General features: G+C 36.6%; 2 protein-coding genes across 2 annotated transcripts; both read right to left on the bottom strand.

Annotated features, from left to right (window-relative positions):
* Window positions 1–1,510: 1,510 nt before the first annotated feature.
* LOC139138078 (uncharacterized) lies at window positions 1,511–4,873 on the bottom strand. The gene is made up of 2 exons (XM_070706301.1): window positions 4,796–4,873; window positions 1,511–3,211 (listed from the first exon to the last, which is right to left on the bottom strand). The coding sequence occupies exons 1-2, from the start codon at window positions 4,871–4,873 to the stop codon at window positions 1,511–1,513; spliced, it is 1,779 nt and encodes a 592-aa protein (XP_070562402.1).
* A 7,695-nt stretch (window positions 4,874–12,568) lies between these two features.
* On the bottom strand, window positions 12,569–23,318 carry LOC139139137 (uncharacterized). The gene is made up of 2 exons (XM_070707941.1): window positions 22,621–23,318; window positions 12,569–19,532 (listed from the first exon to the last, which is right to left on the bottom strand). Exons 1-2 carry the CDS (start codon window positions 23,297–23,299, stop codon window positions 18,046–18,048), a joined length of 2,166 nt encoding a protein of 721 aa, XP_070564042.1. The 5' UTR covers window positions 23,300–23,318; the 3' UTR covers window positions 12,569–18,045.
* Between the last annotated feature and the right edge of the window lie 764 nt (window positions 23,319–24,082).

The raw sequence follows: 24,082 nt of genomic DNA, 5'->3' as shown, positions 1-24,082 counted from the left end.
ATTAAGTTGATTATGTCATAGAGAGAAGCAAAAGGGACGGAGCACTGCGGAAAACTCTAAAAGAAGTGACAGCTTCCAATGTGCGATGTCTGTTGGGATTTCGGTCAATAATTGCTTTTGTTTCACACCTTGCGTTACACTGTACTGGCAAAAGTGTACAAATTTAGAGTTCCGATTTTGTTGCAGATGTCAGTTTAATTTTTGATTTCGTGCATTAACAGTAATCGCCAAATTTTCCAAGATTTTTTGTTCAAATATTCCGCCATTTTAATCTACAGCAATCCGTGGCCATGATAATAAATTCAGTAGTAAGGTTTCTACTATGGTCGCCTCCATTTAGAGCAAACCAAAAATAAATGCATGGGTTTCTTTACGGTTGATAGACTGTATCCTCTCAATAATTATTGTAAATAAATTAGTTCCGAGCCACTACGTAAACACATAAAACTCGTTCTTTATTTTATGGAAAACACATGTTAAACGTAATTACATTGTCAAAATTGGAACCTTTCACATTGGGAACCACTAGACATTGTTCACCATGGTAAGATACGAAAGAGTAAAACACTCTAGCAAATGCGTTAATTTCTTGTTTTGGGAAAATGCCACACATACTTAAATGTTATACTAAGGACAATAACATCATATCGCAAAGTCCAACAACCAGAACATTGTCACTGAATACTGTAAATCTGGTAAAATCGAAGGTAAACAAAGAGAAATTATTGGCTTCATTGTTGGAGTTATATACTTAGTTAAGCTAATGTGCTGTAACAAATGTCATCGTTTTTTAAATACTTACCTTTGAAAGGTAACTGTGATCAAAAACAAACTTCTTTGGATAGCATAACAAATAAGCAAACAAGACTAGCAAACACTATCACTAGTAAATCTTTTGTGTGTACGATGACAAATTTTAGAAAATGCTCAGATTAATTTGTTATGACTGATTTTTCAAATTCAAACATACTTCAATATTAAACATTAACAAAATAACTAAGCTGAAAATCTAACATTAGTAACAACTAGAAATCGTCATCAAATGGTGTAAATCTAGTAAAGTAGAAGGACAACAAATAACGAAGCTTGGAGTTTTGATTGCAGTTATAGCATATGCCAAACATCCATGACAATGTCTCAACAGAATAAAATGGATAATCCATCTATAAAGTTTTGTAACGTTTGTTCAGAGCACTTATGAAATCGCTCTAAATTATGTCCATCCGCCATTCACTATTGTTCAATTCAGCATTAAAGTCGGCGCGAAAGTCAGGATAGCTTTCGTAATGCAATGGTAGTTCCAGTAAGTTTGAACAAGTGTATGCAACTGGTCGACGCTGAATGCCTTCAAGATTTACAAATAAAATCTTAATAGGATCATCAGGCATGATGTCAGACCCAGTACAAAATCGTAGGAAGCGTTTCAAGGTCGGACCATCAACTTCTCGAATGTATCTGCGAAGATTGTTGGCCACGGCAGTGGCCTCCACACTAATAGGATCAGGAAAACTCAACATCTTGACAACTTTCTTGTCGTTGGTTTTTTCTCCTCGTACAAGTCTAGTAAACTCATGTTGCCAATGGTATTTGCAACAGGTCGAAGTATGGCCCTCCACGACTCGATCACGAACATCGGCTCTTGTATTAATTCTTTATGGGCAATTTCAATGACGATGTCACGAATGTTAGCGGTGCTCGGATCTTTCTTGCACTGATGACCATCGAGAACTTCTAACAGTTCTTCCTTGTCAACAGACTGGAAATCTCGCAAAGCTTCGCATAACAATTCTCGCTCGATTTCTGGCACAAACAGTAAAAAAGACTCCAGTAAGTCGTCTTGGGTTCCGAAAAGCACTTCCTGCATAAGAGGCGGAGCGAACGCAATGGGAAAGTACTTTACTTGCTCCCAGCCTTTGACTAATATTCTTCCTACACTTTTCCACATACAGCTGGAATAGTTGAGTTTACAGTGCGGTACCCGGTAGATGTTTCCAACTGTCCATCTTTCGTAGAACTCTTCCCAAAATCCTGTGTAGCAATCTCGTGTGACACCAATTCCGGTTGTTTCCTCCAAATCTCCATTCGGTAACATGAACTTAAAATTAGGATAATCATGTATGATGTCTGGATCGGAGAATGCATTGAGCATGTCATCTACTATATTGCTTCGATGTATCAGTAATCTTCGAGTTTTATCCAGGTCACTATGATCTTGACATTGGGTCGATTGGTAAGGATCACTAGATAAACTGCGGGGGTCAGACCCATCTTGAAAACCCTCTTGCCCGCTACCAATTTCCTCAATATTTGAAACATCATTACAGGCTTGTGGAGGCATGGTTGAACAATTTCTCTGTGCAGAATTGGAATCATAGCTGTCGTTTTCGATTGGGTTAACGGTTTTATCAGACTGGCCAGGTGGACCTTCATTGCCATCAGAACAGATAAACGGCTCCATAGATATGTCTTGTCCTTCCCCAGACTGCTCCATTGGTGACTGTTCCATGGGTGTCTCCATCAGATCTTCTTGAAGATTTGCAGATAATCCTCCGTTTGCTTCGTCAGTGTTGTTGGACTGTACAGTCACTATACCATATTCATTGTTTAAAGACAGCTCACTAGACGAAAGTTTTTTCTTTGTAGTTACCATACGAAATCGCTGCACCCTGAAACGGCTTTTATCACCCATCTCACCCACCGTAGCATTTTCATCGATATCATTGTCATACTTGTCTCTAATATCAAAATCGAAATCGTCAATCTTTCCCTTAGCTGATATACCGTTCGGAAAAAAGTACTCTGTTGCTAAGTGTAACAGGTCTGATTTCTGAATTGACTTATTTACAAACATAATGGCAGCACTATTGCCCGTCTTGGCGTGAATTTGCTTGAATGCATTGGTGTCATATTCATAGTTGAACCATCTAAACTCAACCCTTTTGTGCGTGTTTTTATCGATCAGACTTTGCTTGTTTCTTTCAGATGATGTAACACCGTCCGGCATTTCTGACTCTTGAGGTTCTACTCGATTAAGTCGTCTCACTTTTTTCTTAAATTTTTGTACCAGTACTGGTTGTTTTTCTTTATTCGGTGCGTCTACTTGCGTCAACAATCGTCGACAAAATTCAAATACAGCAAGTCGGTCACCAGGTGAAGAAAAGTATCGGGATAACGCCATGTCATCCATGGATACCACTACCAAAGGGTCAATCTGAAAGAAAATAAATAACACATGGTACAAATGTCGGCGAAGGACATTATTCATATTTTACACATGTGAACAGCACATCAAAGGAATAAGCAGTCCATTCTCGGGATTTTATTTATTATAAGGGGTATGCTAAACAGGAAAATGTGACCTTAGCCTGGGCTGGAATTTTCGATATAAAACACTCTGACTTGATTTAAAAAAAACACGAAAACTTTACAACTTTCATTTTTCGTGTGATGCTACCACTTTTCACAAACGACAAGCGAGTTCCACTTCGCCCACATTATTCTTCATACTGCTGTTCTTTAACACTTTCATGATGATCTCCACGCAGAAAATTATTATTTTATTGCCGCTTTATGTTCATTGTTCATCAGATTGTCAACGTAATGATCAACAATCTCGTTATGTATACAGAAAGCTTGTTATCATTGTATCCCAGTAATTTTCAAAAATACAACATAACTGTTAAATGAATGGGATTGAATGGGATTTTTGCTTTCAAACTTACACCTCACATGAACTTTCCCAGCCGAAATTTCTCGGACGAACCGCATGGTATTTGAGATATCACACTTACTTGGTCATTTTAAAGTCATTAAAGGGCACTGATCACAGCAAAGCTGACTTTGTCACATGTATTTCTTTATGACAAGATAGACAGGAAAATTCGTTTTACCGACCTGTTTGGCAAAGAAAGTTTACTTTTGGGCTTGATATAAAAGGCACTTTTAATTTGGATCATTAGAAAAGTGCCAACATTGGCGCGTTGTGGTTATGTGATTTGGCAGACACCAATTAGGAATGGGTATGCACAATTGCCGTGTATTAATAATAATAATAATAATAATAATAATAATAGTAATAATAATAATAATGGTTTAGTTCACCTCAAAATGGTGACCCTTAGGTCAAATTATAAGATGTAAAATTCTAAAATTGTCAAAAATACTGAGTTGTACTCAGCAAAAATAAAACACAGATCATCAAAACAACAATTGTATTTTTAAATTTAATTTCATAAGTTTAGTTGGACAAATGGCAATAAAAGCAAATGCAGACGGCTTTCAAAGGTTAACTGATTAAACAGTGCCTGTTCCTACGCTAACGTGATTCCTACTGCAGAAATTTCCTGTCCAGTGTCCCTTTAAATAACAGTACCTTATGGATGAAGCTCCTCAAATGCAATTTTGTCAAGCTTCCTCCCTTTTTGGGAGGTAAATGACTTATTACTGCAAACCGAACGTGAAGGAAACACATATGACAAACCCAGCCTTCATGTGTTCCCCCTTAAATGTGATTTCTAAAAGTTCTTGAATTCATGGATACTCATCCTTAAATCTGCATGCATGGCTTTAGGCAGGTGTCGAAAAATACTCGCAGACTCCCAACAAACCGACCTGGAATTAGCGTAACAGTATCCATTGCCAATTATAGCTGCTGATTATAAATATTGGTCCTTATTTCAACATGGTCTCAAGACACGCCAGTTTGCATATCTTATCTTATTTCAGTTTCGTCCTTGAAAATGAAATCGAAACTCTATTTCGAGGTAACATGACTTTTCACAAAAACAGTTCATACCTTCTCTGTTTGCAACTTTTCCACGACTTCTGAGGAAATACATCGCGATTTCAAAAATTCCATCAATTTGTCATCCATGATGCTCGTTCAGTAACTTACACGTCTGAAAAGAAAAGGAGTTAACTTTATCCAAAGGAGAAAAACATACATGAAATTTGAGCCACTGATTAGTTTATTGTACCCTTAATGTTTCAAGTCACTGGTGTCATATTCAAAATCATTCACTGTACATGCTAAAATTAGCCGGCTGGTCTTTAGGTGTTTTGCTTACCCAGCTGCAATACTGTAGCTCTATCACCAGAGATGTGTTTACGGTTGCATACATTGAAAATCTTGAAAATATATACTTCAAGTTGTCGAGTAAGCGTAAATTCCAAATGTAAAAACGCCTTTCCGGATTGGTTTCTGGCTTCCGATCTATGAACATATGAGACTTGAAAAAAACCTACATACAAAATTCCCGTTCAAAGGCTGATTTATCACCCCGGGTCGTGGTGCTTTTCTTACTGGCTAAAACCTAACACAATGCTGTTTTATGACTCATATTAGAATGCTATTTAAGAAAAAAATAATAAAATCTGTTGTCGTATTTAAAAGGGTCACTTTACTAACGCACACTAACATGCACCAAGACAAGTTTCTGTGATGCTTGGCGAAAATTTACATGACAAAACATCCAGTTTACATATGTCAGAGCATATAATGGCTAAATAAACTGCTTAGTGACATTAAATACGCATACTTACATTAAAGAAGGGAATGGATGGCGGAGAACACCTCAAAGCAGTCACTCAAAATGGCGGTAGACAAGTTCACACGTGATCATAGCAGTAAAAACGTGTTAGAAACAACCTTCGTTTTCTCGTGAGCACAAGAAAAGATCTTGTGATCACAAGAAAAGATCTCGTGCGCACAAGAAAAGATCTTGAGAGCACAAGAAAAGATCTTGAGAGCACAAGAAAAGATCTTGTGATCACAAGAAAAGATCTCGTGCGCACAAGAAAAGATCTTGAGAGCACAAGAAAAGATCTTGAGAGCACAAGAAAAGATCTTGTGATCACAAGAAAAGATCTTGAGAGCACAAGAAAAGATCTCGAGAGCACAAGAAAAGATCTTGAGAGCACAAGAAAAGATCTCGTGCGCACAAGAAAAGATCTTGTGATCACAAGAAAAGATCTCGTGCGCACAAGAAAAGATCTTGAGAGCACAAGAAAAGATCTTGAGAGCACAAGAAAAGATCTTGTGATCACAAGAAAAGATCTTGAGAGCACAAGAAAAGATCTTGAGAGCACAAGAAAATATCTCGTGATCACAAGAAAAGATCTCGTGCGCACAAGAAAAGATCTTGTGCGCACAAGAAAAGATCTTGAGAGCACAAGAAAAGATCTTGTGATCACAAGAAAAGATCTCGTGCGCACAAGAAAAGATCTTGAGAGCACAAGAAAAGATCTTGAGAGCACAAGAAAAGATCTTGTGATCACAAGAAAAGATCTTGAGAGCACAAGAACTTGAGAGCACAAGAAAAGATCTTGTGATCACAAGAAAAGATCTTGAGAGCACAAGAAAAGATCTTGTGATCACAAGAAAAGATCTTGTGCGCACAAGAAAAGATCTTGAGAGCACAAGAAAATATCTCGTGATCACAAGAAAAGATCTTGTGATCACAAGAAAAGATCTTGAGAGCACAAGAAAAGATCTTGAGAGCACAAGAAAAGATCTTGTGATCACAAGAAAAGATCTTGAGAGCACAAGAACTTGAGAGCACAAGAAAAGATCTTGTGATCACAAGAAAAGATCTTGAGAGCACAAGAAAAGATCTTGAGAGCACAAGAAAAGATCTCGTGATCACAAGAAAAGATCTTGTGCGCACAAGAAAAGATCTTGTGATCACAAGAAAAGATCTTGAGAGCACAAGAAAAGATCTCGTGCGCACAAGAAAAGATCTTGTGATCACAAGAAAAGATCTTGAGAGCACAAGAAAAGATCTTGTGATCACAAGAAAAGATCTTGAGAGCACAAGAAAAGATCTTGAGAGCACAAGAAAATATCTCGTGATCACAAGAAAAGATCTTGTGCGCACAAGAAAAGATCTTGTGATCACAAGAAAAGATCTTGAGAGCACAAGAAAAGATCTTGTGATCACAAGAAAAGATCTTGAGAGCACAAGAACTTGAGAGCACAAGAAAAGATCTTGTGATCACAAGAAAAGATCTTGAGAGCACAAGAAAAGATCTTGTGATCACAAGAAAAGATCTTGTGCGCACAAGAAAAGATCTTGAGAGCACAAGAAAAGATCTCGTGATCACAAGAAAAGATCTTGTGATCACAAGAAAAGATCTTGAGAGCACAAGAAAAGATCTTGAGAGCACAAGAAAAGATCTTGTGATCACAAGAAAAGATCTTGAGAGCACAAGAAAAGATCTTGAGAGCACAAGAAAATATCTCGTGATCACAAGAAAATATCTCGTGATCACAAGAAAAGATCTCGTGCGCACAAGAAAAGATCTTGTGCGCACAAGAAAAGATCTTGAGAGCACAAGAAAAGATCTTGTGATCACAAGAAAAGATCTCGTGCGCACAAGAAAAGATCTTGAGAGCACAAGAAAAGATCTTGAGAGCACAAGAAAAGATCTTGTGATCACAAGAAAAGATCTTGAGAGCACAAGAAAAGATCTTGAGAGCACAAGAAAAGATCTTGTGATCACAAGAAAAGATCTTGAGAGCACAAGAAAAGATCTTGAGAGCACAAGAAAATATCTTGTGATCACAAGAAAAGATCTTGAGAGCACAAGAAAAGATCTTGAGAGCACAAGAAAAGATCTTGTGATCACAAGAAAAGATCTTGTGCGCACAAGAAAAGATCTTAAGAGCACAAGAAAAGATCTTGAGAGCACAAGAAAAGATCTTGTGCGCACAAGAAAAGATCTTGTAGTATCAATCTATTGTAATATTTTACAGAATGAAAATTGGCTTTTAAAGAAATAGCTAGTCACTTAGTTGATGGATCTTGGATAAGTTAAAACTTAGGCCATGAAAATGTTGACATTTATAAACTTGAATATTGAATTATTCATTTCCTGAAAGTTATGGATTACAAATAAATGCTAAATTTGATCACACTTTCAATGTTCACTATACGATAAGATCAGTTAACATTGTGTAAAAATGAACATATACAATTTAAAGTTGACATTGATCAAAGTAAAAGTAATATACAAATACTGGTAGCACATTATATTACAGAATAGAGTACTGTTAACTTATAACAGTCAGTGTACTTCACTGTGTGATTGATAAACCATTATAGTTGACCTCTGCAGTCGAATTTAGAAGCCATTCAAACCTAATTTTGGACAAGTGAGAGTATAAATTAGATCATTAAAGCATCCCTGATTCCGTTTATTATATAGTTGGCATGAGATTTGAAATTGTAGTGTCATATACTGCCTCTGAGCTTCAATACATAAATTTTAAACTGTATGGCCGCAAAATGCAAGGCCTTGAATTTTACTCCCTAGGCCAACCACAAAAGCACGATAATTATCTTGTGCTCACAAGAAACTATCTTGTGCTCACGAGATAAGTTTCTCGAGATCGCAAGATACTATCTTGTGCTCACGAGAAACTATCTCGTGCTCACAAGATCTTTTCTTGTGCTCACGAGATAGTTTCTCGTGCTCACGAGAAAGATCTCGTGCGCACAAGAAAAGATCTTGTGATCACGAGAAACTATCTTGTGATCACAAGAAAGATCTTGTGATCACAAGAAAAGATCTTGAGATCACAAGAAAAGATCTTGTGCGCACAAGAAAAGATCTTGTGATCACAAGAAAAGATCTCGTGCGCACAAGAAAAGATCTTGTGATCACAAGAAAAGATCTTGAGAGCACAAGAAAAGATCTTGTGATCACAAGAAAAGATCTCGTGCTCACAAGAAAAGATCTTGTGATCACGAGATAGTTTCTCGTGAGCACAAGATAATTTTTTAATTTTTTGCTTTCAAACATGTCCCTTATGGGCTTTCATACCGATCGACCAGGTTCAGCCTTGTAATGCTGTTGTTGTGGAAACCAACTATGCTGCAGCACCGACATGACAATGCTTTGCGCAAAGTGTCTCCATGCTTTTTATAGAAGGATGACAGTGACATACCCAAATCAGCAAATGTCCAACACAAACCTACATCTACCAAGGATCCTCGAGCAACAGATGTAAACGTGTATTGAAGACCCTGCAAATCAGACTTCAAAATCAAACCAGGGATATGTATTATACAGGACATTACTCTACGTCTATAACCTATCGATTTTCGTCGTACAGTAAGTTTTGGTATCAGAAGACGAGGAGTCCAATAACTTTGACACGAAGTACAAACTTTCGGTGTTATTGGACGCTATTTGACCTTTGACCTCAAAACACCTTTACGTCAACACGGAGAAAAAGAATAAAAATTTGACATTTTTTACAAGGAGATATACTTCTAAGCATTCAGTACTTCCCAAATCAAATTATGGTCAGTCCAAAACTGTGAATTCGAGCGAAATTATGCTTCTAACGTACAATTTCTGCCATGTGCACTGCCGCAGCGCTGGTTCAAATCTCGTTTTGCACTCCTAGCGGACGCGCTCAACGCGTCCCTGCTCGCGATCGCTTTGTACAGTGCGCGACGAGAATCCAAAAGACGCCTTAATTTAGACTTTTTTTCTTGTAAAGTTGAACTAAAAAGGTGTATACTTATGAGGTTATTCCCAAAATACCGGGATTTATATCCTCGTACATCGTACGCTTCGGTATTGTCCGAGACGCGTAATGTCAAGGACAATACCTCCGCTGCACGATGTACTCGGGCATAAATCCCGGTATTTTGGGAATAACCTTATGTTATTTCACCTACAATGACATACCATTCAATATTGACTCAATTATCATGACGAAAAATAACAAAGACTCTGCAATTTACAGCTGATTTCAAATCAATCTGAGCAATTTCTTTGTAAACAAAATTGACATATCTGCACCAACTCAAATGAAAGATTTGGTAATCCATTCAAGTTGCCTGATCCAACTTGATTAAGGAGGCAAGTTTTCTGTATTAAGAGATGATGTTTTTGCTTTGTGTGAATATACAATGTTTTTAAGTAATCTTATATACCTATAAATGATGAACAACTGGTTATTTACGTGAAATTTGCCTCAGAAACGTCTTGTAGACACAGCGTATGATACTTCTATAGTACAATTTTTGTAAAACATTGTTTGTTCGATACCATAGTTAAATATCAACTAACTTCTGTGTTCCGATCGGCTCAATGGTTTCCGAGAAGGACCTTGCAAGTCAATCGGACAAAGAGATTATGAAAATTTGAAATGACTTAAATATTCTCAAATATATTTTGGGTGGTTTTGCCATGATTTGAACAAAATTTGACATGCCTACTTCAAATTCAAGTTTCGAAGTTATCGGGAAAGTGGTTGAAAAGAAGACGATTCTTTCATCAAATTGCACAAACAGGGACAAAAAAAATCAAAATAGACGATTCCAGATTTATTTATGTATTTATTTGTTCATTTATTTATTACAGCCTTTGTGACCGTTCTTAACATACAGAACACAACAAAAGGGATTGCAAAACGCTTAACAAAGTTGGTGTCATATTCGAGTTAACTCGTCAAAATACGGACACATCGTGAGAATACGACGCGATATTGACTAAATATTTTGTGCAATTATCTCTTTATTATGCATGCATACTTCGGGTGTGACTGTTTTCCTATCGACGTTACGACTTCAGCGATAAAATCGACCTTACTTGCTCCTCGCTATACTGGCAACCGTATCACTTGTTGATATTATTCCGCTGTTGGGCCATTCCACTTTACAGGAGGGGTTCTGCAACACTTAAGAGCGAATTTTTTTGAGTCCTCCCAGGAAGAGAAACATTTTATTTATTCGTTTTTGCCCTCATTGGTATTTTTTATTACATTTATTGTTACCTTTTACTGTTTTATTACCATTTTTTTTATTAAATGTATGGTAATATTTGTTACATTTATGGACGGTATGACAAACCCGACTAACAATCGAAAAAGTAGCGCGTTGATGTTACATTTATGGAAATCAGTAAATTTATTTAGGTTACAAAAGACATTTCCATTCACTGATATAGCTGTGTCATAGGGAAGGACATTATTGATATTTGAAAAGTTGAATATCTCTTTTGTCTTCCGTCAACACTAAATGATTGTGATCTTGAATTATGATAATCGCAGAACAAAATAACACCGTCGTTTCTCATGATTACCGTCCCCAACCACTGAACCGTACTTCCCAAACTTTCACAAGTTCCTTTCTTTGTGCAGTCATGTTAGCTTTGCTTTTTATCATATTCACCTTCAATTCCCTCAGCAGTTTGTTTGCATTTTATTAACTCAAACGTGTTACTTTTCCGATCGTTAGTCGGGTGTGCTTTGATGAAGTTTTCTTTTTCTCTTCGATAACACTTGTCGAGTGATTGTAATACTCCTTGCGCTGTGGTTTTGCCGTTGTTTGCTTCGATCCCTTTCACTTCATTTTCCTTATGGCGGTAGACAAGTTTTCGGCGAAATCCTTCCCTGTGTCTTTGATATGTTTGTATTCAGTCTGGTGTTTCGTAGGAGGGTGATCTAATAGCGTACACTTCAGACAGACTGCCATATCGCACGCTTTACAGTAAAATTCGAGCTGATTCTCCGGATGTGCGTTGCAGTAGATTACGGGTTGAACTGAGGCCGAGTCAACTGTTGTGTGCCAGTGATATTCATCTAGCTCTAACAGGCGATGCGATTTCGTTGTGCATGGGCTATATAATTATTACAAATATAAAATCGTCATTCAATACAGCCAGTTGTGACCTTACCGTCTTCACAAGCTGTGCATTTGTTCGATTCATCTTCACACTGTTCCTCAAAATATGCGAGTAAATCGTTCAGGAAGACGATAGACTCGATTGCTATCAATCTATAAGGAAGGACATCCTCGTCGCAGCTTTGCATTGCAGAGAGCGAAGGAAACGCACTGCCAGATCTCCTTCCTTGTCAACATTTTCAGTTTGCCGCTTGAGGGCGACATATCTTAAGTAAGAGAGGGTAAAAGAGAACCTAATAGGATTTGTAATAAGCCTGGAGTAAAGAAGATTAAAACCATAAAGCAATTGAAATACTGCGTTCATATGCTTGTCTTCACTGATGAAGATTTTGTGTATCTTTCAGAAGACGATGGACAAAGTTGATTTTATGGGTAAACTTTCGGATCTGACGAGACTTATTGGTAAACACGTAGCAGGCACCTAGCACTCATTTTGACCGTAAAATTAACCATTGACATAATGTTATTTTCACTTTCCTTTTCGAAACATTTTTTGTTCATTTTTAGTTTGCTACACTTATTTGAAATTAATGTGACGCTTGATATTGAGGATAATCATGTGTACTATCAAAGTATTAATTTGTGTCTATATTTCACTTTCCTTCTACAAAATAGGATCTAATAATGCTTGCAGAGATCTGGGCAAGACGTTTACTGAAACCATAGACCCTCGAGCAAAACTCTCGAGGGTCTATGCTGAAACATACGAGTAGAATCTCATCCACTCGCGCTAGGAATAATTTTCACGACCATTGCACACTAATTGTTTGTCATGACGGCAGAAAAATACTCAAAAGTATAAAAAACTCTGTGAGAATTCCGACATCATTGACAATAAAATGACGTACTACTTATTTTATTTTACTACACTTTTATTGAGCGGTAGAGTTTCTATACAGTAATTTCCATCGGGGCTCATACAAAGGGAATGAGAAACCTACAAATCACAAAAGCCTACAAATCACAAAAACAATACGATATATCAGTATTAACCACAATGAAATAATTGTGCTTGTATGTGGCAAGGGTTTGAAGAGAAATTGAAGCATTTCTGATAATTACTAATCGAAGGACGATAAAAACCAAACGACAATCAAAATCGTTAAGCATATTCATGTACAGCATTTGTTTAGATGATTAAACGATAAGATCAGTTACTCAAACAATTCTTTCGTAGTTACACATTTGACATCACAGGGAGTTCTTTTTTGTAGAGCGCCACTATTCGTTCATTAAGACAAATGTAAATATTATTCTTGAAAATGTTGTTAACGAAACTGACGTTTACAATATTGACAAGAACAATTCGTGCTGAAATTGATTCGTCGAATTTGACAAATGAGTTAAAATATGTTCAAAAGTATAACGTAATGTACATAGGGATTTGAATGTGAATCGTTGTCTGTATTTGAAATATAACAGGCTGTAAATCTTACTGATTACATCTTGTAACAACATAGATGAATAAATTGTAAAAATTATCATCACAAATCAAAGCTGTAAGAATAAATGCTGAAAAAAGCCTACTTAAACTCTCACTACGCTGCTTACAAATTTATTTCAATAGGTAGGATGAATATCAGCCTTCCAGTCATAAACCATAAGTATACCTCCAACATTCTTCAAAAGTGCAATCGTAATGTGAAACATCAGCCATTTTATCTAACAATCTACCCAACTGGAGACAGGTGTAACTGGTCATGTGGTTTTGGTATAAGACTGTAACACTCCTATTGCAAATACATGTAGATCTAACAATATAGTCTCTGAGTACAATGGTTATCTAATTTTACATATGTCAGAATTACAAATGGGTATAATATCCACAATTTGAATAAGCTATGCTTCCGTTTACGAAATTCACACTAAATGTGAATTGTAGCACAACCACTTATATCGAATGATAGAGATGAAATTAAGTCCCCTGACTTAATGTATAACAAACATACAAAACGATCATAACATATATCGACAATTATTCAATGCGTACATATGTTCAGAATATGATCTCATGTATTTTTAACAGTAAGTTTAGGATTTTCCAAGTAAAATCTAAGCTCGTCCGAATAGGAATATCAGGTATACAGCCAATGAAATTACAATGTGAAATATTATGTCATGTCAGAAAGATCGCAATCCCTCAGGGATTACGTCGTCACCATTGATATAAAGATATAGCCGTTTCTTGCCAGTGACAATACGGGCACATAGAAATAGCTTGAACATTGTCAACAACATATAGTTACTGAATATTCCTAAGATAACACTCAATGAAGCGACAGATATATTCATATGAAGCATTTTGGTACCGTTGATTCTACGATAATAACATCAACAATCTCTCCATTGGGCACAAGTTTCGTGGTGGAAAGAATTCGGCACGTTTTAGAGCGCAACTATTCTTGAAAGGACCACCAATTTACCGCATACAAAATGACAATATGTACCTCAAAATTTGTTTTCAGAGAATATATGGTTATCGCAGTTAATCGAAGGCTGCATGATTCGATAAAAAGGATCATTTTAACTTATTAACCTTGCAACAAGTTACATAAGTAACGTGTAAAAACTGTTATCACAAATCACAGCAATAAAACAAAACTCAAAAAACACGGTTGATACATACTTTTCGACACTCTCATTTCAATAGACCAGATAAACATCGGCCAGGTAGTCCTAAAATCATAAGTACTGTGCCAACTTTTCATCAATGACTGAAAAACCAGATAGGGAGTTGAGACTCTGATGTGGTCAGGTGAATTTGTTGGCACAAGACTACAATATACAAATTGCTAACAAATATAAAAATATGATGTTAAAAATAAACAAACTTGGCTTTACAAAGAAATGCCAACTACTTGATATTTTCTTCCTTATTCTTACTCACTGGCAATAGGAGACAACCATTTATCGCAAATGGTTCACATGGAAATGACATTCCTTGCCTGCGATATAACTCATTATTTAAAACAATCACAATGGTTTCGAATTCATCCCATGCTTATTCGTCCGTGCACTGACTGAGGGTACATGTACGTAGGATGATACCATATACTGAACACTGTCGATTGAGGGGTTTTTCTGAGTAGAATTTTAACCCCGTTGCAAAAGGATCAACTTCTTAACGACCAATAAAATGCAAACTAAAATGTTTCCCCATGATTGAAAACAAAGAGTTAACAGACTACAAACTCTGCAGTTTCTCCTCGTGATTATTAACGAAAAAATATACTTGTAAGTGGCAAGGAGGGTGCTGAGAAATTGACTTTGACATAGTTCATGAAAAATAATAACTATAACTCTAACGATAACTTTTAATTTAGATATATTTAATTTTAAGTTTTGGCTGGGTTGATCTATCATCATGATGATCACTCAAATACTCTTCACGTGGTTACAACTTCTGAATTCACACCTGTGGCGAGCGCAATCATTTATGAATACACATCTAGATCTAATAACGTTAGATATGATGACAGGAATACTTCATGGCGAACTTCAATCGTGAAATGAACTTCTCAGAATTTGATTAAACGAAACTTTCATTCATATCGTAGTACGGCATTTGAATTGACGGCTATATTTGAAGTATCAAATGCACTGTTTTTATCGATTAAGTATTCCAACAACATACATGAATAAAGTGAGAAAATTTTGGTCATAAATCAGCAAAATAAAAGTAAAACTTATATTTATTAGTACGGCAGTCTAAAGTCATACATTTAAGCACAGCTCCAATACTGCAATTGTGCGACAAAAACATTAACCTATTTCTAACTGATACGTCCGATCTTTAAAATAAATGTGGAATATTAAAGCTATCGTGTTTCGATCACTAGGAAATAGATTTTGATATTCTTTAATCATAAATTAATAGCTGATCGTTAAACTAACACTGAATACACATTTCGAGTTGATAAAAGAGTCAATTGTTACAGTATTTCATGTACGGCCTAGATGTGTCATGTGACTCTAAAAGAGGAAGGATACTTTACTAAAACGATCCTTTAAAGATATTTGCTAATGATAGGACTGTATTTCTTTTTAATTAGGTCAGGAGCAGCTTCATGTCGATGTCACAACGCAGGCGAGGAGTAACTAAACTTTCCTTTTGATATTTCTAAACGACGATTGAAAATTCCATGTTAATTCCTCTGCGGAACTGTAGGCATTTAAGAGCGATATCCTAATCTGAGAGGTATCGATCATGGTCGCAACACTGTATATACTTTTGGCATAACTTCCAATGTTCATATTACCTACTTTTTGGTCAGTTATGATTTTTAATTTTCCCGATTGCTGTAAACTTTACTAAAGAGCAACTTTACATCTTGTACTTTTTCTTTGTGGGCAACTTCGGTGAGTCCGCTCATAATTTCCAACATTATCGTAGAAGGTTTCCAAGATATTCTCGAAAAGGCATGTACTCCCAAAAGTGTCGCAAACTTTTTGTAGGAGATTCGCATTCATTGAGCACTTTTATTCAAATTGTACTGTATAGTTTTCTTTAAGCTCTGTACAGTACTTAGCTTGCCCGCTCATGTGCTTAGTTTGACAACTTTCTGAGCAAAATTTCAAAGCAAGGCAGTTTGCGCACGAAAGTATTGTTGAGGATTTTGGAATAGTTTGGAAGCAGATTGAACAACGTTGCAGGTCGTGTTTCTCAACAGAAGGTTCTTTCTTGTTGAATTTTTTACGTTTCAATGATTTGTAATGAAGCGTACCATCTCTTTGCTGTTCTTCTACTATTGAACGCTTAATGTCGTAGGTGTCATTTGACGAAATGTGTTGCTTTTATCGACGACTGAATTGTAAACCTCGTCGTTGACATTTGTAAGTCGTATCCCTACACTTTTATTGTCATATATGTTGTTGTTCTTGACATTTATGGTTTCGCAACAGGAAATGACGACGCCTCTGTAATTATCATAAAATGAGTTATTTTCTACGATTGTCCTCCCGTCACTCGCGAGGTATAAGCCATCTCCATTGTGATAAATGTAGTTTGAATTTAACTCGCATTCAGCATCAACATCGAAAACCTTGACTTGATTTCAAACCCTGCGTTTTCATTTCTGAAAACGTGGTTTGAAATACATAATAATCTGGTTTGAAGTGTTAAAGGGAAGTGTTTAATGGCAGTCTTGTTGTTATACAATCGACTATTTTCGATAAGCGCTTCGCCCCCGAGAACTGTTAGAGCAGAGTCCAGTGTTGAGAATTCACAGTTTTCAATTATGCACGTTGAGTTTTCCGTAGCTAAGATACCGTTTGATATCTTTGAAACACCATGTAAGATACTGTTCTTAATCAGCAATTTTGAATCATCTCTCAGGATCAGGGCAGCATTATAAGATAATTCCGTTTGATTAATACCTTCGCAAGGACACACACACTTCCCGGACATAAATTCTTGTGATCTTATTTGGAAATCCCCGATACCATAACGAATATGTCTTGCGATTGGACACTTTGCAATGTCGTGACTCACAAAATTACGAAAAGCTGCAATACTTGGTGACTGTTGAGATGATGCTTCTGCATAGCATTGTAGGTCACAATCTTTGAGTATTAGTGTACACTTCCCACCAATAACAATGGTGTGGCTGATTTCAATCGTCAAGCCCTCAAGATATATTATGCCTTCCTCGCACAATTCTGAGTTTTCCTCTGATACAAGTATTTTGGTCCTTCCTCTATTTTCGGCAACGTACCTATTATTAACTGACATGCTTAGGTTTTTCAGATCAATAGAGCCTTCAGGAATATAAAAAGTAATGTCATCATCTAACGGATTCTCAATGGACTCACACATTCGCCGGACCCTACACTTGTCGAGTTTGCAACTTTTACACTTTGTAATTTTCCCCAAAGATTTGTAGAGCCAGCTCGATTGTACACGTTGTCTTTCCCAACATTCCGTTGCAACGAGAACTTTCGCATGGTAAGAACCAAAACATTCCGGAGTAAATTAAATACTGATATATGCAACGTTTTTTCATGACTTTCCACAGCTGAGGATGACGGTTTTGTACTCTTTTCTACAACTGCATACATTCCCTGCATTGTACAGTCGATGCCAAATCTGTCACTCCATGCACAACTAACCATACATCTATTGTATTCAACATTTCTCAAGGTTTTAGTCATACATGAGTCCCTTTGCTGATCATCGATCGTTGCCATTAATCTCGTTGCGTTTCGTTTAAATATCAATCCCTCGTTATGCTTTTCAGATATGCGACAGATGATGTAAGTAAGGTACATAAACACTGCCATGACTTCGCGTTGCTCTGAACTTGTCTCAGTTTCCTCATTTAGAAATTGACTGTGCACTTGGAGACCTCTATTGCATGGCACAAATATTTTGCCATGTTCCCATAAATTTTTGGTCACCAACTGCGATAACATCGTCTTGGCTGGTTTTTAATATTTGATCTAGACAAGGCTTCAATATTTTGCAGGCGTCAATCAATGAATTGATTTTTTCTTCTGCTGATAGGGAACCTCTGACTGACTCCTTTAGATGTGGAGGAATGCTTAATTCATTACGTGAAAGTGTCATTTTCAGCAACTGCCCCCAAACATCTTCTCTGTTTTTTTGCAGAAGTAAGTATTCGTCAATAAGAGACATTCCGTCAGATATTTGATCAAATGATACACTGGCTTCACCCATTACTGCAAAATCCTTCAATAATCTACGTGCGAGCAAAAGTTCCTGTCGTTTCTTTCCTGTACACATGCTGTCAATGGCATGAAATTGTACATGCATCAGGGCATCTAAGTTCACTCTGGTATCACTCATAGTTTCAATACCCTTTTTATTTAATTCTTTACGGTGTCGAACGTCTTGTATGAACGTCTGAACTTTGCCTTCGTAAAGTGACACAGTATTGTTTGCTTCGCTCAGGACAATAGGGATAGGTTCGAACTCATTTGCTAATTTTCCTGCATCATCTGCGGAATTTACACTGGTGAAAAACTTTGCAGCATTTTGGGGATCTATTTTAGAAATCTCTACACAGTTTGAAAGCCCGATATTCTTGACAAATTCTGTACTTTGCCTCATGCTACATCTTGTCACCACGATCATATGACCTACAGCCATTTTTTTCCATGGGCCATTAATGATGTCGTTCACATTGTCAGACAACTCAGATGTATCCACGTCGTCTACTATAATCAGCCAGGCTGACCTTCTCTCTAGGTATTCCTGCAATTTTCGAAGACAATCCCTGGTATCTACACCCCCAAGGTTTTTGTCGATCGATATCATGATAAGAGAGTTGTAAACTGTATTCTCATTTCGAGCTGAAATACGGAAGACGCCATCAGCATATTTATTTTCATGTTCCCTAACATATTCATTCACTAACGTGGTCTTCCCCATACCTTCATTGCCACTTACAACCGCAACCTTTACATTATTGCAGACGTCATCGAAGATTTTACTAAGGTTTTGTAATTCTTGTTTTCTGCCAATACAAGTTGCAGTTTCCTTTCGAGAACAAGCTTTGTCGACAATTACTAAGAGTAGCAACCAAACGACAACAAGGTTGACGTGTATCAAAAGTGGGGCTATAAGGATAGCACATAGAAAGAAATAAACATTGACTTTGTCAAAATTCGATGACGATTTTGACTCACTGCTCTCGATGTGGCTCGTTAACGTACGGATTAAGGAATAAGCAGAGTCCAGTCTTGCCTGTACTGTTTCTTCATTTTGTGTCCCAATTTCTGAACCCCTCTTGCGAGTCGTTGAAACTTTAGCTAAAAAGCTTGACAATGTTGTTAAAGCATCGGGAGTTGCATTCTTCAAGCACTTGACTTGTTCTGAAAAGCGGATGAGAAATATTACGCTTTTGTCAATGAATATACTTATATATATATATATATATATATATATATATATATATATATATATATATATATATATATATAATATATATATATATATAATTATATATATATATATATATTATATATATATATATATATATATATATATATATAATATATATATATATATATATATATATATATATATATATATAATAAGCATAGTGCCCACTGGCTTGAAATGTATTTTAGGACTTTTTGCCTGGAGGAACAGCTAGTGGAAAAATTACCTTGTCGTGTTATCATGCTCAGTATCGTCAGCTATGAACAATACAGTGTTGTCATAATGGTAAGCCTTTGATATAAAAAAGTATTTGTCATTCAAACTGCACAGATATTTAGAAAATTAATTAATAACAAAGATTCAATATTATATTATCGCAATTAGATATTGCGATTATTCAAGTGCAACTATTGATGACATTTTTATAAAAGATAATGTTACGCTTCATATTTTGTGCGAAACTGCTAATACTACGACCGCCGTGGAGAACTCGCCATGTACACATGGCACGTTGTCTTGTTGCAGTGCGTTATTAAACATATCAGCACTAAATAAACATGAGTATGTATGTGTGAGTATGAGTGTTGTATAACGGCATGTGATAAACCATGGAATGGAACCATCACATTTTGCAATGGTTCCAAATTGGAATAGAATCGTTCCAAATTGGAAAGATTCAAAATTGAAATTTGCAAATTGGAAATTCCAAATTGGAATTTCTAGTACAGGTGTCACAATTGAAAAAGGGGGCTTCTCCAAAATTTGTAGAATTTTGAAAAGTAGATGTTGTTGTTGCAAAGTTATTCCTCAATCGGCATATACATTTAATTCATGTTGACAGGTTTTCTAAGGGCCAGAGGGGTCTTTCGTACTGTTTAGGTAAGAACCATTTAATGGGGGTAGGGATTCGGAGAATGAAAATTTGTTTATCGCTCAAAGAGCAAAGATTTGTTAATTTTGCTTTTTCTCAAACTGAAAGTTTCAGCAGTTGAATTTTACATAAAGAAAACAGGCTGGCTCAGACTTTTGAAACACAATCCTACCATGATAGGAAAAAACTTGTTCACACAATAACCACCACTTCCGCAAATCACATATTTCTCCCCTTTGAAAAGTTCCGTTTGTGCGTGTGGTATCTTTGTTAGGGGTAGACCATTTGATATGCTGGGGAAGGGCTTGGAAGATTTCGGAAATCTTATACCGAGAGGTTGCCTTTAAAAAAATTCCTGCAGAAATTTGACAGAAAAATAAAAGAGATTGCCAACAGATACGAAGGAAAAATATTGCACGTACAATTAGTCCCTACCCCAAAATCAAATCGTTCTCACCTAAACAGTACGAATGACCCTCTGTCTCTTAGAAACTTGTCAACATGAATTAAATTTATATGTCGATCGAGCAATAACTTTGAAGCAACAACAACTTCTTTTCAAAATTTTACAAATTTTAGAGAAGCCCCCTTTTTCAATTGTGACACCTGTACTGGAAACTCCAATTTGGAATTTCCCATTTGCAAATTCCAATTTTGAATAATTCCAAATTGGAACCATTCCACTCCGTTTTGGAACCATTCCATTCCGTTTTGGAACATTCCAATATGGAAATGTTCCATTCCATTCTATGTTTTACCATCTGCCTGGTAAAATACCTTGTTTATTCCAGGCTATAGCCCCTATTTATTGCCTATCATAGCCGATTGTTACCAGCAAAACAATGCCATAACAATTTACATGTACTTCTTGTAACCCACGACGCCTAATGATTACAGGGCACTTTATCTCCAATAATGAATCTGGCCATATTCAGTTGTCATGAAAATGCTTTACATGCACATGTATGGCACAGTAATAAGGTACTGTCCTGGCAACTATTTTTAAAGGAATTGGTACTCTACATGGACGGATTGTAACAAAACAAAAATTGCCTACTGGTGGTCGTGTTTAGATATCACGAGAAACCATTATGAATGTGTATAACATGGGGTTATGTCTGTGTACCAGAAATGATGTGGTGATGGCACTAAATATAAAAAAAAAGAATTGGATGCTTTGCGGCCCTGGGCTCTGCAAGATCATATCACAACAAAAATGAACCGGAATATAGCAACAAATCACGCCAATAGAAACAAGATAAGCATTTAATATCGCAAGAGTATTAGAGCACGTGTCAATGACAATACCACATCTACAAACCTAATTTATTATGTGCACATATAGTTATCGATTGACCAACAAGCCTAGATAACTGTTTTTCTGAGGTACCGCGATCAATATGAAACCAAAGGTCGTACCAGTTTTTGGGATGACCTTCGATGACCTCCGACTTAATTTTACGTATATCCCACCCACGATGAGTACAGCTCTCAGTGACATTAAGAAGCACTTTAGGCATCGTCGATGTGGTCTCTAAAATGACCATGACTAAATATACACAAATCTAATTCTAGGTTAACCGTTAGGGGTAGAAGACTAGATTTTAGGGCACTGACAAGGTCGAGCAAAGTCTGATCCTAAATTTTAATTGTTTTGGATTGCCTTTGACATAATGTTTGGTATCTCACTTTAACCTATAAGAGGCAAATATAGGTTTAAGGAAAACTGATATCTTTTGGGCACTGTTTCTTCTATGACATTTTTTCATTAACTAAAAGAATGCAATATGAAATAAAGATTTGTTCTTACTCATTTGCTCACACTTTAGGATAAATTGACTTTTCTTTCGAACGTGTTTGAGTCTTAGCATTGCTGCTTGCAGCTATTACTCCCCTCGTCACTCGAAACGTCTACGATATAATCCGTTTCCTTTCTCATAGCTTTCAAACTCCAAACACATTGAATGTCGTATCTGTCATATTATACTTCTATAAACTACTCCCGTCCGTCACTATCGATCGGTTCAACAGCATGACAATGTAACAAACAACCCAATATTAGTCTAACAAAAAGTGTTTGATTGTTCAAAGCTAGACAGTGTGATCGATAACTTTTTTAACTTATGGCATTTCTACTAATTACGTACCTTTTGATTTTCCCTGCTCGAGTCTCGACAGCAGTGCATCTTTCGTTCCATTCCCGTCTAATGACTCAACAACATGGATAAGGTTATCCGTATCCTTTATGTATGTTGTTTCCTCCCAGTCCTTGAAGTCACAGTCGATCCATTTTTCTATGGACACAAGTGCCTCACTTACCACTCTTTGTATTTCTACTGAAGTAGAACAGATATGTTCTTGTACGAGTTCCTCATTACACAGGTCGGTCAATACTCGGCAAAGGTTAAGTAGATCAACTTCAGATAAGTTACTAAAATCTGAATTCAACTTACGGAAGTACAATTTAGCCAGGTCGATATGATTATTGACATCGTTATTGTATTTACCGTTTGAATTTTTGTTGTCATTGATATTTCTGTAATTCAATCGGTCACTCTGAAAATATGAATAACGTTGGTCATGAATTGAGTGATTTTGATTTAAATAAGCGTAATATCTTTCAAAAAGGTCATTCAGTTTCTTCGCGATCACAAGAGTCAGTTCTTCCGCATGTATGCCGAACACCAGCCATCTTTTCTGGTTATCTGAGGGGACATATTCACCTCCATCTGATCTTGTTAGAGCGGGAGTGTTGGAGGATGTACTACCTGCAACAAAACAACCGACCAAACAAACAACGAGAACATGTAAATCCTTACATATCATACTTGCACGAAAGTATCAAAAACAGTCATCGGTGAGATATTAAGTGTTGTGGGTACACAACTTTTAATCCGCACAATAACACCAGAAAAGAAAAAGAGTTCCCACTACTACATCAAGGGCACTGATATATCTTAACACAATGTAAATAAAATTCTCTCAATGTCGAGACTTTGCGTAAACTTAGATGCCCAACCAATAAGCATGTACACTGGGACGGTCACAACTACCTAGACTTTCTCATAAAGACTGAAATATTCGTGTTGAAGCCTAAAGGGCTTTTGTATTGTGTGGTAACACTTTGTCTAATGGCTAGATACACACAAGAATTCTTCCTTCATTAAAAGGGAAGTTTACCAAGGCTGATTTTAATATGTGCTAGCTTTTAGCTTGCTTATTCTGGAAAAGCCGTTTCCCCAATTTATAACTGGCGCGATTGTCAACAAAAACTGATAAAATTAGTGGAGGAAGTCGCAGTTTAGGGCTTCATCAACGTAATGTATTTTGAATCATGGGAAAAGCGCCAAGCTTGGCGCTTTCATCACGTGATATGGCAGGTACTGTCTTGTGCTTGCTATGACATTGTCATTCACGTTCACACCAGGCTGTGCGTATTTGCAAAACTATTGTTTATGTTATGCAAATACACACAGCCTGGCGTGAACGTGAGTGAGTGGACAATGATCTCATGACTGTATTATATGATTCATTTTAATGTAATGCGAGTTCACGGTCAGGCAATCATGTTGGTTGGGTAACATTTGGCTTGTCAAGTAGTCGTAAGTT

The sequence above is a fragment of the Ptychodera flava genome, chromosome 8 (assembly GCF_041260155.1).
Source record: "Ptychodera flava strain L36383 chromosome 8, AS_Pfla_20210202, whole genome shotgun sequence".
Taxonomy (NCBI): Eukaryota; Metazoa; Hemichordata; class Enteropneusta; family Ptychoderidae; genus Ptychodera; species Ptychodera flava.
The sequence above is the reverse complement of the archived record's forward strand: the minus strand, read 5'-3'. Positions and strand labels throughout refer to the sequence as shown.

Coding starts and splice junctions, on each gene's coding strand:
- LOC139138078 (XM_070706301.1), bottom strand. CDS start 4,873: ATGGATGACAAATTGATGGAATTTTTGAAATCGCGATGTATTTCCTCA. Junction 3,212..4,795: donor AAAAGTTGCAAACAGAGAAG/GTATGAACTGTT, acceptor ATTTTCTTTCAG/ATTGACCCTTTGGTAGTGGT.
- LOC139139137 (XM_070707941.1), bottom strand. CDS start 23,299: ATGATATGTAAGGATTTACATGTTCTCGTTGTTTGTTTGGTCGGTTGT. Junction 19,533..22,620: donor CGAGCAGGGAAAATCAAAAG/GTACGTAATTAG, acceptor TCCGCTTTTCAG/AACAAGTCAAGTGCTTGAAG.